Here is a 15,367-nt window from a genome sequence, read left to right as displayed (position 1 = left end):
AATATAAATCTGCGTATGCTTTAGGATGTGTATATCTTTCTTTTTGCATGGATAAAAGTGTGATTTTGTAAAAGTTATAACAATAAAGTGTGACACAGAGACATATTACTGTTGAAAACTTTATTGAAACTTTGCATGAAGTCACTGAGCTGAAACATGACAAATTTATCCACACCCGTAACATAACAACCACAATATTTTTAAATGATGAACAGACATTAAAATGAGCCTAAGAAACGTCCCGAGATATATTTATATTGTCAGATATATATATATATAACTTGGTGTATAAAATATAATATAATATATAACATATAATATCTTGAACTTGCACAACCTGTAACACTAATAAATTGTCTTTCAAAATCATTTTAGAACATTTTAAAGACAAACAATGGAATATTTAAAATCTGCTTAAATGAAAAAAAAAAAAAAAAAAAATAGTAGTCTTGAGACATACAAATCATGTTTTGTCATTGCATTTGTCATGCATTGTTCTTAACAAAAAGCATCTACTGCCCCAAAAGAAATAAAAGCTCATTCTTACCACTTCTTCTGCAATACTTAACCAAAATTAAAATGCAATGCAGTTAAAATGCAGTTTTTTTGTAAAGTGCCTCTCAGTCAACCACCTGAAGAGATTTGAAAGCTGCCGACGTTATGTCATTCACAAAGAACTTCTTATTCATGCCTTGCTGCAAGATAAACACACAAGCCAGGTTAGCTATTTTACTGTGAATATTACTAAACATTAACACAAATAATTAATATTAAAAGCAGCTTTATGTAGAATTCAGAAACCCTTGTTTTTAGCGACGCCAGTGACCGTCAAGTGAACCGCAGCCAGCAAATCATTGCTGTGTTTTGCACTCGTGCACAAGTAAAGTCCAAGTGACCAAACGTGATTCAGTGCCCCGATATCTGTGCATTTTTTTCTGTTCTTCGCTTAGAATTAATAGAAGTTGGAAATACCTTTGCAGCGATATTTAAACGAATATGTAAATATGTGCTGCGCTTTCCTCTCAATAACAAAACAAACAAAAATAACAGCGATGTGCGATATGTTTGCAGCAGCTCTACAATTCACCGGTATCATGTCGACAGATGAGGTAAGTAAAATTACACTGTTATGATAGTTTGATTATAAAGTATATTTGAGACGATAGACTATATAGATCTGGCAATGTGAGACAATAGTAGACTATAATCCCTTTTCTTTTCAGGGTACATCGACATTACAGTACAGAATGGCTATTTTGGCATTATCCTGAACATTGTAAACTCATTTTGTGTGTCAGTGAACGGAAGAGAGGCTATCGGGAGCGCAAGTAAACATCACAATCACATGCTTTTGATTTTCCCGGCAAAAACGTCCCGATTCCTTCACATAAAAACAGTCTACAGGCGTTCACAGACAACCTAGGAAGTCAGGGATGGTTTTGTATTTTAAATATCGTTACAAGCTTTTCACACATTGGCAATTAAAAAAAGCAATTAATACATGACAAATATAAGCAAACATGGCCTAACGCCAGTATTTACATATATATATATATACATACAGACTTTACAGCTGACATGACATTATCTGAGTATTTTAAAACCAGTGAGGTTAGATTCTTCAGGTCATCTGGACACACACACACACACACACACACACACACACATATACACACACAAACACCCATACTGTACACACAAACAAAGCCGATGTTATCCGCTGAGACTGCATGGCTGGTGTGGTGAGGTGTGGTTGGCTTTCACCCGTAAGCATTCTCTCACACACCTCAAGTCTAGATTCTCTGTACCACACCCATCCTCAAATCCTCAACCGCCCCGACACAGGCACTAAACTACACACTAAACATACACAGACAGATATCCCACAACCAGCCTCAGGAATGACACATCTGATCAGTGTTGCCAACTTATTGTCAGGGGAAGTTGTTAAAGGCAGGTCGATTTGTTGCTAAACATTGCTAAATGACATTGTGATGTCACTGCGTAACCATGACGCAAAAAGTGCATTATTGTAAATACACAATGAGATTACTCAAATCCAAATGAAAAATAGGATTTGAAATGTTAATTTAGATTTGTTCGTAAAAGTAAAATAAACGACATTCTTTATGATCAGATATTTTTTACCTTTAAACAAACATTGAATTATTGAAGTTGCACATTTGAGCACATATTCATGAGTTGCACATTTTTTAACAATTCAATTTTATGTATTTTCTTATTAACTAGTAAAACTACATATTCTGAGAAATTATAGTTTTAAGCAGTGTATTGGCAGTTAGTGTGTTAAAAATAGGGATTTATATGAAGGAATTATCCATATTAAGGCGTTTTACCTGTATTTTGCATTTTGTGTTTTAGGGTTACAACATATAATGTCCTGGCAGAAAATAACCAGTAGCTACCCTTTCCTTTCTTCTACATGTTTTTTCTTACAGTGTACCTAAGTGAACAACAATTATAGGAACAAGCTAATAACATGCTGTATCATAAATTACTATTAAACAATTGCAACTAGCAACTTAATTCACATGTGATGTACTGTTAGGCATCTTTCTTTAGCTCTCTCCAGGCTTTCTCTTTTTGTGTAATTTAGATGAAAATATGTGCCTTTTTATTGTTTGAGGCACTTTTGAAAAGTTAGTAAAAGTTGCCAAATAAATTTTGAAAATAGCTAAATTTGTTGCTATGCGCTTTTCAAAAAAAAAAAAAAAAAAGTTGCTATGGTAGTCTGAAATGTTGCTAGCAACAGAATTGCTAATTTGTCAAAACTGCATTTGATTCCATGCGCTCAAATAATTACATTGACTTTGTTCATGTTAAATCACCAACTACAACATGTTACATTACTTTTCTTATATAACCACGCCTAAAAATAAAGGCACAAAAGAGGTGTTTACAGCCTGATGACAATGGAGAACCTTTTTAAGCTCTATAATTCTATAAAAACATCTATGTACAGGTGATTTAATGAATCAGTAAACTAAAATACTAATCTGAAGAGCCTATAATAAAGCATCAAGAGCTGTTTACGTCTCCAAAGAACCATAAAGCAGCTCAAAAAGCCTTGATTCTCGGCTGCAAAGTACCATTGTAAGTACTTTTATTTATACTAACAAATATTTTCTAGCAGATATTTGGCAAATATGGCTTATGTTTGCAGTCTTACCTTTTTAAGAAAACTCTGAATGTTCTTTTCTGACCACAGGCTGTGAAGAAGAACTCCTGCCGCAGTGCTGGACTTTGGCAGACCCCTGATGTATTACAATAAATGATAAATATTTTAAAAATACATAGAAAAATAGATAAAAATATTGCTCATATTAATGTCATTATAAATTATTAACATTTCTTTTTAAATTATTTTTTTTCTTTTCTTTTTTATTTATTTTTCTATTTTCTGCAGCTACTTAGAACAATTTGAATGGTAAAAAAATGCTAAAAAAGGTGATAAACTTTTGGCCCATATGTTTTTTTTTTCTTTCTTAATTCTAATTCATTTATCAAGAATTTGTTAACTAACATAAATGAACACTAAGAAGTGTGCACTCACAGATTGAGACTCATGTTGTTGAGCGAGTTGATCAAGCTGTTGTTCAGCAGACCCTTGCCGATCTCAGGATCGGCCTTCATCAGGGCGTGTGCGCTGTGAAGAGCTGTTGCCATGGTGCTGTCATATTCAGGCGAGGAATCGCTCTTCGTGAGCCCTGAGTTTAGGAAACCAACCAGCTGTGGTAGTGCCTGACGGGCTTCACAAACAAAAACATTCATCAGAACAACTGCAGAACAGAAACATGTTGATCTTAAACTGTCAAAAACAATCCCCAAATACAGAACATCATACATTGTGACCGGCTTACACAACATAAAACAAGACAAAATCATTGAGCTTATGATCAAAATGGTTTAGATCAAAGCATGAGATTTTTAGCAATGCTTTCAAGAAATATAATACATGCTACATCTTAATATTTTGGTATCAAATAATTCAAAGAACAAATTAAATCAATTTTATAAGATAAATTAAGTGTTTTTGTTTATGTAAAAAAAAAAAACCTTTTTTTAACATTATATAATTTTGTTTAATTTGCCATTGGCATTTCTATCACAATCTCAAGAAAACCCTTACGTAAGATACTGAAATCAGTACTTTAAGTTATAATAATATCTAACCTCAGTATTTGTTACTATAGTAATTACTAAAAACATATAGGGATGGCACAAACAACAGTTAATTTTGCAAAATGCATTAATCCAATGCAATCAGAAGTGATGCAATAACAACTTATCAAAACATAGAACCTCACAGACCTACAACCATGATGCAAATCCTTAAAACAATAACATCACAATGTTAAGTTGTTTTGTACTAGAATGATGGCACATATTAGCTTACCCATGACTTTGTTTGTACGTGTAGATCTGGACAGATTCCCGAGGAGAGCGACTGCGCTGTTCTGTAGCGCAGGATTGGATGACTGCAACAATGGACTGATGTACTTAAGACCGTTAAGCTTCTGAACAACTGTGTGACTCAACACATTTGACACCTAAAAAATAAGACATGGGGCAAATTAATTTATCTGAAATTAAATATATATATATATATATATATATATATATATATATAATATTTTTTAATCATAACAGCTATCATAATACAATAAAATAAAATCCTTGATTATCTTTGAGTCCGACCCATGGACAGCAGCATGCGCAAAAAAAAAAAAAAAAAAAAAAAACATTATTTAATCAGAATAATTGTCATAATAAAATAAAATCCCTGATTTACTTTGGGTCCAACCCATTAACAGGTGCAAATTAAATTAAATTAAATTAAATTAAATTAAATTAAATTAAATTAAATTAAATTAAATTAAATTAAATTAAATTAAATTAAATTAAATTAAATTAAATTAAATTAAATTAATTTAATTTATGCTTAATTAAAATCTTTTAAATATATCACAATAAAATAAGATACTTGATTGTCTTTGAGTCCAACCAGTTTAACCCATGAACAGCAGCATGCAAAAAATAAATTTAATTTAATTTAATTTAATTATGCTTAATATAAAAGCAATATTTAATCACAATAATTGTCATATTAAAATTAAAACATTCCCTGACTTACTTTGGGTCCAACCCATTAACAGGTGCAAATTAAATTGAATTAAATTAAATTAAATTAAATTAAATTAAATTAATGCTTAATTAAAATCTTTTAAATATATCACAATAAAATAAGATACTTGATTGTCTTTGAGTCCAACCAGTCCAACCCATGAACAGCAGCATGCAAAAAATAAATGTAATTTAATTTAATTGTGCTTAATATAAAAGCAATATTTAATCACAATAATTGTCATATTAAAATAAAATACATTCCCTGACTTACTTTGGGTCCAACCCATTAACAGGTGCATTAAAATAAAAAAAAAATATATAAAATATAACAAAATCCCTTTTTATCTGAATCCAACCCATGAACAGGTGCACACTAAAACAGACAGATTAGTCATAGTCTTACAATGCCGTCATTGGCCGTGAGGTTCTGCAGCGCTCCACAGCTGGCCTCAAGTGTGGCGTCTCTTTCACTGGAGCTCAGCAGATTGAGGTACATCTGCAGGGCTTTAGAGTGGAAGAGCCAGCCGGCACCTTTAGGATTGTTGTCCTCCATCACAGGATAGTCAAAGCCGCTCTGCTACACAACAACACAAGCCTATTAAAGACAAAAACTAACATCCATAATGCCATGTTTTTTTGCATATTTACCACAGCATTTAAATACCATGGTATATTAACCTGTAATGAGGTGTGAAGTTACAAACCTCCTGCTGCAGTTTTTGGCTCTGGGTGCTGAAGCAGCCGATTGGACCCGCATCTGATGCACTGGAGCGGTTGCGAGCGTAACTGGCCAGTGCGTTTATTTTAGTGAAGAGAGATGGCATCTCGGTCTCCAGCTGGTAGGTGAGGTTGTGCAGAATACACACGCAGTTCTCCAAAGACTGCAAAAACAAGAACACAATAAAGAATATTATAGCATCATTTTCATAATTAAAAAACACATAAAGGGGTAGCTCACTATGACATAGCTGTGACATGCTTCAATCCATATAATATATACTTAACCCATCCAATTTTTCTTAACAATTTGAATAATTTTATTGTAGAATTTTTATGCATGCTATTTTTGAGGCCTCATATTAAGTAACTATTTTAGGACTATTTAAGTAAACAGCAAAATAAATAAAAGGATATTAAAATTGTGCAAATATTTAAAAGAAATATCGACCAGTCACAGCACCTAAAATAAATATATCAAGGCAAATGGGAACCTGCCAAATACTACGATATTCTCAAATTGAAAACTTCTTATTGTTCTGCTAATAACACAATTTACATTTAGGCCAAGTGTATTCATAAATAAATTATTATTATTTATATAAATATACAATTGTATATTTAAATTTTGACCAAATTCTTTACATAGCTGGCATGCAATTACATAAACGTTTTATGAACAGTCAGATTTTTAAGTATATGCAAACTTGTTCAGCTGAAAGAGAATGAAGTGACTGTGACAATGTGTGTTTAGAAAATTGACATGCACTAAATATTTATAAATCCACTAAAACAGAAAGTAGATGTTGAAACATGCTTGCGAGATTCTGATCAAATCTGTCTGTCAATTAAGAGTGAGTAATGCAGAGTTTTTTCTCGCCACAACAATAGAGTTGGACTGCATGATTTTATCTGTTGGAAACGCCTTGTGTTCATACATGCTTTCCTTCAGGGAGTTTTAACGATTCGGCACTTATGCATAATAACGTAATAAAAACACCATTAAATCATCAATGCCACACCATCATTCTCCACCCAGACCAGGAAGATGTTTACTAAGACAAAATAACTCAAAATAACTTAAAAGTCTTTACAGAGAAAAGAGTTACCACACTTTTTCCAGTTTAAATCACATGTTGCAAAACACCAGAAAGCTGAAGTTTGTGCAATTAATTGATCACTTTGCTCACAGATCGGGCTTGTAATTTCCATGACTTTCCAAAGCCTGTGAAACAAAATTCCCTGATATTTCCAGGTTTTCCATGATATAAATCATATAAATCAACAAACGTTTACCTGGTTATCTGGTGTCCCTGCGTTAACGCAGTTCTCCGTGTAGCGCATGAGCGAGTCGATAAGGCCTTTGCAGTTGCGCATGGCTTGTCGGTTTGCCAGTTTGGAGGCGCTTAGGTTGCTGTCGACAAACAGAAGAAACAGTCACATTGTGTTTTTAGCATTGGACTTCACAAAAGCAATAAATAATCTAAAGATGGAACTGAATTATATGCTATTTTAAAAATCTGAGCCTGTAAAAAATTGTGGCTACACTTCACCGCCACCTTTATGGCACGGTCATGCAATGCAAATACACGGCATGTCAATATTGTGCAGCTGATCCACACTGCAGCTCATTCTAGCCAAGAATCACCCACTTACACAGGAAGAGACTTATGATTGACGTGTGAAGTGACCAATAGCAGTCTGTTTTGGTTTATGTTCTGTTTAAGGTTATACAGACCATACTTCATCAGCTAATTAATCACAGTACATTAAGACAAACGTATTGTATTACATATGCTTAAATATGCAAATGAGGCATTATCTAATTAAATATGTGCTAATTTGCATACATTTACAGAAGAGAAAGCTGAACATTGGATGAAGTCAGGTTCAATATTATTTTTTAATTTTATTCACATTAAATTTAAAGTTTTTTGGATATATTTTTTATCAGAAAATACTGTCAACAACCAGAAAAAAATATTTTTACCTTGTTTTTGGGAATAAAATGTCATATAAATCAGGCGCATGATATTACATATCCTTAAATATGCAAATGAGGCATTATATACTCAAATATGCACCAGTTTGCATACATTTTCAGAGGAGAAAGCTGAACATTGGATAAAGTCAGGTTCAAACTTACTTTTTCATTTTGTTGACATATTTACAGAAGAGGATTAGGGCCAAGCAATAATAAAAAAAATAAAACCATCTCGAGATTAAAGTTGCTTCAATTTCGAGAAAAAAGTCGAAATAAAATGTTGAGAATAAACTCGTTAAATTACGAGAATAAAGTCATTAAATTACGAGAACAAATTCGTTAAATTATGAGAGAAATGTCGCTAAATTTCGAGAAAAAAGTCGAGATAAAATGTTGAGAATAAACTCGTTAAATTACGAGAAAAAAATTGTTAAATTTCGAGAACAAATTCGTTAAATTATGAGAAAAATGTCACTAAATTTCGAGAAAAAAGTCGAGATAAAATGTTGAGAATAAAGTCATTAAATTATGAGAATAAAGGCATTAAATTACAAGAAAAAAGTCATTAAATTATGAGAACAAATTCGTAATTTAATGAATTTGTTCTCGTAATTTAACAACTTTTTTCTCATAATTTAATGACTTTATTCTCAACATTTTATCTAGACTTTTTTCTCGAAATTTAACTACATTTTTCTCATAATTTAACGAATTTGTTTTATTTTTTATTATTGCTTGGCCCTAATCCTCTTCTGTACATATTAGAGATAAAAGTTTTTGGATATATTTTTTTATCACTATAAATCAGAAAATTACGGCGCCCTGGACATGACATGCAGGAAAAAAATAGTAGGCTAAATCGTACGCACGATTTATTAATTTGTTCCCTTGATTTACTAAACCCTGTGCACGATTTACTATTACGTTCCCTCGATTTATAAATCATGCACATGATTTATAAATCGAGGGAATGAAATATTAAATCGTGCGCACGTTGTTTAGTAAATCAAGGAACAAATTATTAAATTGCGTGCACGATTTAATGTTTTTTCTTGCATGTCATGTGTGGGGCTCCATAGAAAATACTGTCAACAGCCAGAATTTTTTTTTTTTTACCATGTGTTTAGGAATAAAATGTCATATAAATCATGGTATATGAACAAACCCCTCTGCATAAACCTTCAGAATATAGAATATAGAGTATGTAAGTGATACTGAAGTAGAAATTTTGAGAAAACAGCCTTAAATAATAATAATAATGTACTGTAATTGAAATCTATAGATGGTAAAGTGTAGATAAAGTCTACTAAAATAAGCTAATGTGTATTTTGGATGTTTTGTCTCCATCATTCTGAAAGTAGACATGTTATGGTATATTCAAGTAGTGCATGACAAAACAATGCTTTTGCCTGTAGTGTCTTGCCTTAATATCAGTAACCTGGCAAACTTTATCATCTTCAAAAGCGCTCGTAGTTTTAACGTTTCCGCTCATAACGGACTGACCAAAGAGACATGCAACCGAAAGCTACATAAAGCCAGGCGATCAGTTTAGAGCTTGCCTAATCTAGAAAGTGATTTACAGTGTTGTTTCCAACAGGAATCAAACACTAGGTGGTCTGTGGGTGTGGCAAGGTCAATATAAACCCAGATAAAATATTTGAACAGCTTACTGGTGAAAAAATAACCTCAGAAATAAAGAGCGTCAGACACTGGCTCCAACAACAATAGCACTATTATGAGTGGAGCCAGTACTGACGTTTACAGCACAAACAACAGTCAGAACAGAATCCAGTACGTGTGATGTTACCGTAGGCATGCCGTGGCATTGTAGAAGACCTCTGGTGCCTGGCTTGTGTTGGCGTTGTCGTCCGTGCTGGCTGAAAACGGCTCTATGACTTTCTCGGTGAGTGCTGGCAGAGCAGTGCGGAGCAGATCGGGCTTAAGGTTGTCAGCAGAGGAGAGGTTCCACAGGAGACCTACAACACCGAAAAAAACATGAATATTTTAAATAGAGGGCAGACATAGTCTTGTCTCTGTGTGTAACATATTGTGTGTGTGTGTGTGTGTGTGTGTGTACCTGTCAGGTGTTTCTGTGTCTCAGAGTTTGTATTGCTGAGCAGCTGCACAGCCTGTGTGATTCCTCCGCAGCGCTGCACTTCCTCTTTATTGGCCTGGTGTTTGAAGACCACGTTTCGCAGGGCAGCGGCCACCGTCTCCTGGACCTGAAGGCTGGGGCTGCTCAACAGGTTGACCAGCGGAGGAATGCCCTTCAGGGTCATCACCTGTGACACAGGACAGACGCAAAAAACCAGAAGGTCAAACATCTGCTAAAATACCATAGTGCAGTGATGGTATCAGATGCAGTGCTGTCATTGGTAAATAAAGCTGAGCCTAAAACTATTAAAAAATCATTTTTGGACCTTTCATATAAAGCTGAGATAAAATAAAATGTTCTTAAACTTAAAAAAAAAACTAAAATTAGAAATGTTGCCTTTGGCCATTAACTGAAACATGTTTAAGTAGCTACTAAACATAACACAACATGATATTACCATGATACCACACTTACAAAGAAGTTTACCATGATATTATCATAAAAATATACTATGGATGGTAACATGATTGTAATACCATTAGACAGTAATATGATTGTACATTCATTTAGAACAAATATTTCAATACTTTGACATGGAAACTACCATGATGTTATCAGACTTTGTTTTTTGTTTTCCATTCAGTACTATGGTATATAATTAAAATACTATGGTACTGACATGGTACTCTAATATATTTAAAGTAATACAATATTAATACCATAGTAAATGTCTAAAAACATTTCTATGATACCTTTTGGTGTTTTTATAATACCATGGCACTTTTTTGTCAATTCATAGATATTTTACCATGGTATTATAAAAATATTCTATGTAAACATTATGTTATGAGATCATTCATTCAGTATGGTATATAATTCAAGGTACTCTATTTAAAGGAACACCATGGTAATACCATGTTAATTGTCTTGAAATCATATTATTTCTATTGTATACATCTATAAAACATGGTAAAACCATGGTACTTTATGATCCAGACCTCTTGCTTGGCCTTGTCATCAGTGAAGGTGCTGTGCTGGATGTAAGCAGCGCCATACTGCTGGTAGTTTTCTTCCGGGCTGAACAGATAGTCGACCGCCTCTCGCATCGTCATATCGGCCATAAGCTTCTCTGCGTTCATCCTGCCGACACACCAATGAGTGTGAGACCAGTCATAAATCACCACATCATCATCAAAACACTACAAAACTCACCCAGAAATATCCTTGGCTTGTCCAGTCCTGATCATAGACAACCGGGACTCTCCGTTGGACTGCAGGGAAGACGGACGTCTGTTGACTGTCCGAAAAGTGCCGACCTGATTGCTGTTAGTCATTCTTCCGAGAGTGCCGTTGCCGAAAGGCTGGTTAGGCTGAATGTAGGTCTTCTCCATCCGAAAGGTCTGCCGGCCGCTTTGGCTGCGTTGAGTAGTGCCGGCGCTGCCGTTCGCGGTGGCTTGGAAGCCCAGGTCCGGAGCGCTGCGGGTGGCTTTATAGCTGTACAGTTGGTTATTGGCCCGCTGCTGGGCAGAGAAGGTGCCGGTAGGGGAGTACATGGACCGATCTAACCTGTTGGAGCTACTAGTCGCCCGTTGACCGCTGGAGCTGCGGGAGTTGGTGGACTTGCGAACAGTGTTTTGCCTTTGCATATTCTGGACATAGAAACAATGGGTTTAAAGTCAGTTCTTCACTCACATTGTCAAGATGATATCATTATTTGTCATTAAAAATTTAAATGCAAAAAAAAAAAATTGAATGCAAAGAAATTACATGCAAAAAAAATGCTAATTTTAATTTATAATTAAATGTAAAAGCATTTTAAGTAGTGGTATCAGACTGCATGCTTAAAAGTATACTTTAGTCCGAATCATATAATTATACATAGAAACAATGGTTTAAGTAAGTTATTCACTCACATTGTCAGGGTGATTTAATTTCTCATTAAAAAAAAATGAAAAAAAAATATGCAAAGAAATTAAATGCAAAAAACATGAGTATAAAACAATAGAGCATTTTAACTAATGCTATCAAACGGTGCATGCTTAAGTATACTTTACTATACATCCTAAAGCCAATTCTTCATTCAAATTATCAAGGTGATATCATAATTTATAATTAAAAATTTAAATGCAAAAAAAAAAGAGTGCAAAGAAATTAAATGCAAACATAATTAAATGCAAAATAGAGCATTTGAACTAGCGCTATGCAGACTGCAATTGTACTTTCATCCTAATACTATAATTATACACTGGAAACGACTCTGAAACCAACATTTTAATTTAATCCATGCCACAGTTTTGTCTGAACAAGAGTGTTGGCTGAAAGTGTTACTATGGATTAAAATGCAACCAAATTTGTTCTACTTCTATGAAGCAACAGTGCGCCGTTTAAGAGAAAATAACCGATTGATTTGTATATGAGTATGTCTGTGCATAATTCAAAACACAACACTGTTTTACATCTTCTGCCACTGTAACCTTTGCCTTGCTTAGCTTGCCTAGTCCACTTAATATTCAACAATATTATTGATTTGACTGCACTGACACTATCGGGTGAGAACTGAGCTGCTTCACAGCTGGATTGAACTCATTTCATAACTGATGAACTTCACACGGTTACTGAACCAAACTGAGTCAACACTGAACTGACTTCAGCCGAACAATGACACTTTTGTCTTTTTAGAGCAGCTTTACAGCAGAATTAAACTCTGTTTGCATCACTGATCGTTATTTTTCTGCTTATTACAGTAAAGCCGCTTCAAAACAATCTGTATTGTATTAAGTGCTATAAATAAAGGTGACTTGACTTTGCAGGATGTCAAAACAGGGTTTTATGCACATAAAAACAACATAAAAAAATGAGGTTGGCACAGCACAGCTGGATTACATGCTCCATTAAAGCCAAACAAGCTTTTTGAAACCCCGATGGCATTAAGATTCCTGCGGAAACACCCAAATGTAAAGTCTTGGCAGAATAGCCAGAAGGCTGTTTGGTAATACAACACTGGGATGAGTCATAGAAAGTGAAGGAGAGGAGTGGTTTCATTTAGCCTTTATTCTGTTCTTTTCTAGCATAACTCTAACTAGAAAAAGTGAATTTTTAATGCAAATATAATAGTGAAGTGAATGTGTTAGAGACACACTGATGGATTGTTTTTTCCATTCTCATGTCTTTTTAACTATTACTGTTTTTGTAAGAATAGCATTTCAAATTCAGGAAAATATAAGCGTAACCAGGATATTAGTTACAAACTAAAGACCGGTTGACATTACACAAGTTTCTATTGTTATCTTGAATAGATGACTCAAAGAGAAGTGTTCAACCAGGTGACTAAAGAAACTTGTGTTTTACCCGCCCAACTGTGGGAAAATTAGATGCAGAACAATTTATACACGCTTGAAGTTCTGCATCAATAAGATACAAAGATTGCAGAATGCATACAGGACAAATAAATGACTGATCAATAAACGTTTGATGATTTTACCCCATTTGTCATGGTTCCTCCTCTGCTGAACGAGGGTCCGCTGAGAGACGTGCTGGGAGAAAACTTGAAGTCGTAAAACACACTGTCACTTTCGGGGCCTGCGATTGAAGAAACTGTTTTTAGGTTAACAAGGTGTGACAATTCTTAACAAAATTAAAATATATATTGAGGGACATTTTGAATAGTTGCAGTATTACAATATAAATATAAAACCTAAAACTAAGGTATTATAGAAAGGTACATATTTTACAGAGCTTTACTCTCTATAACAACGTGAGCGATCACAGTCTTCAATGGTTTTACTGCAAAAAGTTTTTTTTTCTTTTCAAGAAATTATTTAATATGCCTGAATGAAACACTGGATTACAATGAAAGAGATTTTTTAAGAAAAAGACAGAAAATGTTGTACCGTGTTGGACAGTCAAGTATGCATATATATATATATATATATATATATATATATATATAGTAGTCAATATTTGAAGTGGATCATCAAAAGTTAATCAGAGTTATCCTAAGACAAGAACGGGTATTGCATTTTGGTTTTAGGACAACTCTGAAGAAAGGCTTTGACCCACTTCAAATGTTGACTAGTATATATATATATATATACACACACAAATTGCACATTTTCAGTTGTACGGTGTTGGACTGTCAAGTATGCATATATATATATTTATATAGTAGTCAGAGTTATCCTAAGACAAGAACGGGTATCAACATTTGAAGTATATATATATATATATATATATATATATATATTACTATTGCTTCAATAAACTACTAATTACTGCTTATTAATAGTAAGATAGTTGTTAAGTTTAGGTATTGGATATGATTAAGGGACGTAAAACTGAACTGAACTGTTTAGGTTCAGTAATTCCACTTTAATGTCAATTAATAGGTCCTTTTCATTGCCATTAAAGTGAAATAACTGAACATAAACATACAAGCTTGAAAAAAATGCTTATTTTAGAAGAAAATTTCAGACGGCACTTATGGGCTTTTGCATCTGAAGTCTTCACATGCAGAGTAAAGCATTAATATGTGCTTTATAAGTATTAATAAACAGCCAATATCCTAGTAATATGCATGCTAATAGTAAGAAATGGACCCTAAACTAATGTGTTACAATATGAATCCATTAATAATAGAGCTTATAACAGAAATCAAAGGACTATTTTGATTTAGTTTGCATAATGTTCTCCATGCCAGGGACAAAAATCATTCAAGAGACCTGATTTTAAACTTAAATTTAGTACAAATTCTATAACTAGAGGGTATTTACGGCAGGGAACAGAGTTTAGAAAACACAAAAATAGGGCATATTTCACTACAGTGACTGTCTTGAAAACACTCGAAAATATTACTTCAGACGTTTTAGAAATGGAAAACCACGATATTACTATGGTACCATGTCTAAAACAAAACAAAAAACACATTTCTTTTAAAAAAATGCAATGGCGCTATCATGTTTTTTTGTGAGTGATGATGTAAAAACTACCATAAAATATTACAGGAAACTTTTTAGCAAATGGAATCTTTAAAAAATATCGATTTAAAAAGGTTGAGCTCGTATTAAACCCGTCTGGTATTAAATGTAATGTCGAAATGTACTCACTGGTGGGGGAAGCGACTCCGGACACACTTTTGCTGCTGTATTTGGACTTGCTCCTCTTGATGGTGTGAACCTGCTCCAGAACTCGCTGCTGCGCGGATCTCAGCTCGCGGTCGGATGGGAGCGCGAGAGACGTGTCCTCCACATCTCCTAATGACAGAGCTGATTTTAAAGGTTCGGGCATCATTTTGGCTTTTGTCTCTCCTCCAGAGACAGGTGAGGTCCAATTCGTAAAGCTCCAACTATCTGCTCCGTCTGGCTGCTGTGTGTTTGATTCAGGGCTTGACTCACAGAGAGACTCACCTGGACCTGCCCTCATTCACG

General features: G+C 34.1%; 1 protein-coding gene across 4 annotated transcripts; it reads right to left on the bottom strand.

Moving 5' to 3' along the window:
• Positions 1 to 105: 105 nt before the first annotated feature.
• Positions 106 to 15,367, bottom strand: pkp1b (plakophilin 1b). 4 transcript variants are annotated; one of them, XM_048198544.1, is made up of 13 exons: positions 15,047 to 15,367; positions 13,426 to 13,538; positions 11,157 to 11,593; positions 10,943 to 11,084; positions 9,927 to 10,131; positions 9,657 to 9,825; positions 7,162 to 7,279; positions 5,853 to 6,029; positions 5,552 to 5,722; positions 4,418 to 4,571; positions 3,575 to 3,770; positions 3,191 to 3,275; positions 106 to 695 (listed from the first exon to the last, which is right to left on the bottom strand). In XM_048198544.1, exons 1-13 carry the CDS (start codon positions 15,360 to 15,362, stop codon positions 621 to 623), a joined length of 2,358 nt encoding a protein of 785 aa, XP_048054501.1. In that variant the 5' UTR covers positions 15,363 to 15,367; the 3' UTR covers positions 106 to 620. The 4 variants fall into 4 exon arrangements, with proteins under 4 accessions (XP_048054501.1, XP_048054500.1, XP_048054503.1 ...); XM_048198543.1 differs by having other exon boundaries at positions 5,552 to 5,725; positions 15,047 to 15,366; XM_048198546.1 differs by having other exon boundaries at positions 13,426 to 13,523; positions 15,047 to 15,366.

This window comes from Megalobrama amblycephala, linkage group LG8 (assembly GCF_018812025.1).
Source record: "Megalobrama amblycephala isolate DHTTF-2021 linkage group LG8, ASM1881202v1, whole genome shotgun sequence".
Classification (NCBI taxonomy): Eukaryota; Metazoa; Chordata; class Actinopteri; order Cypriniformes; family Xenocyprididae; genus Megalobrama; species Megalobrama amblycephala.
The sequence above is the reverse complement of the archived record's forward strand: the minus strand, read 5'-3'. Positions and strand labels throughout refer to the sequence as shown.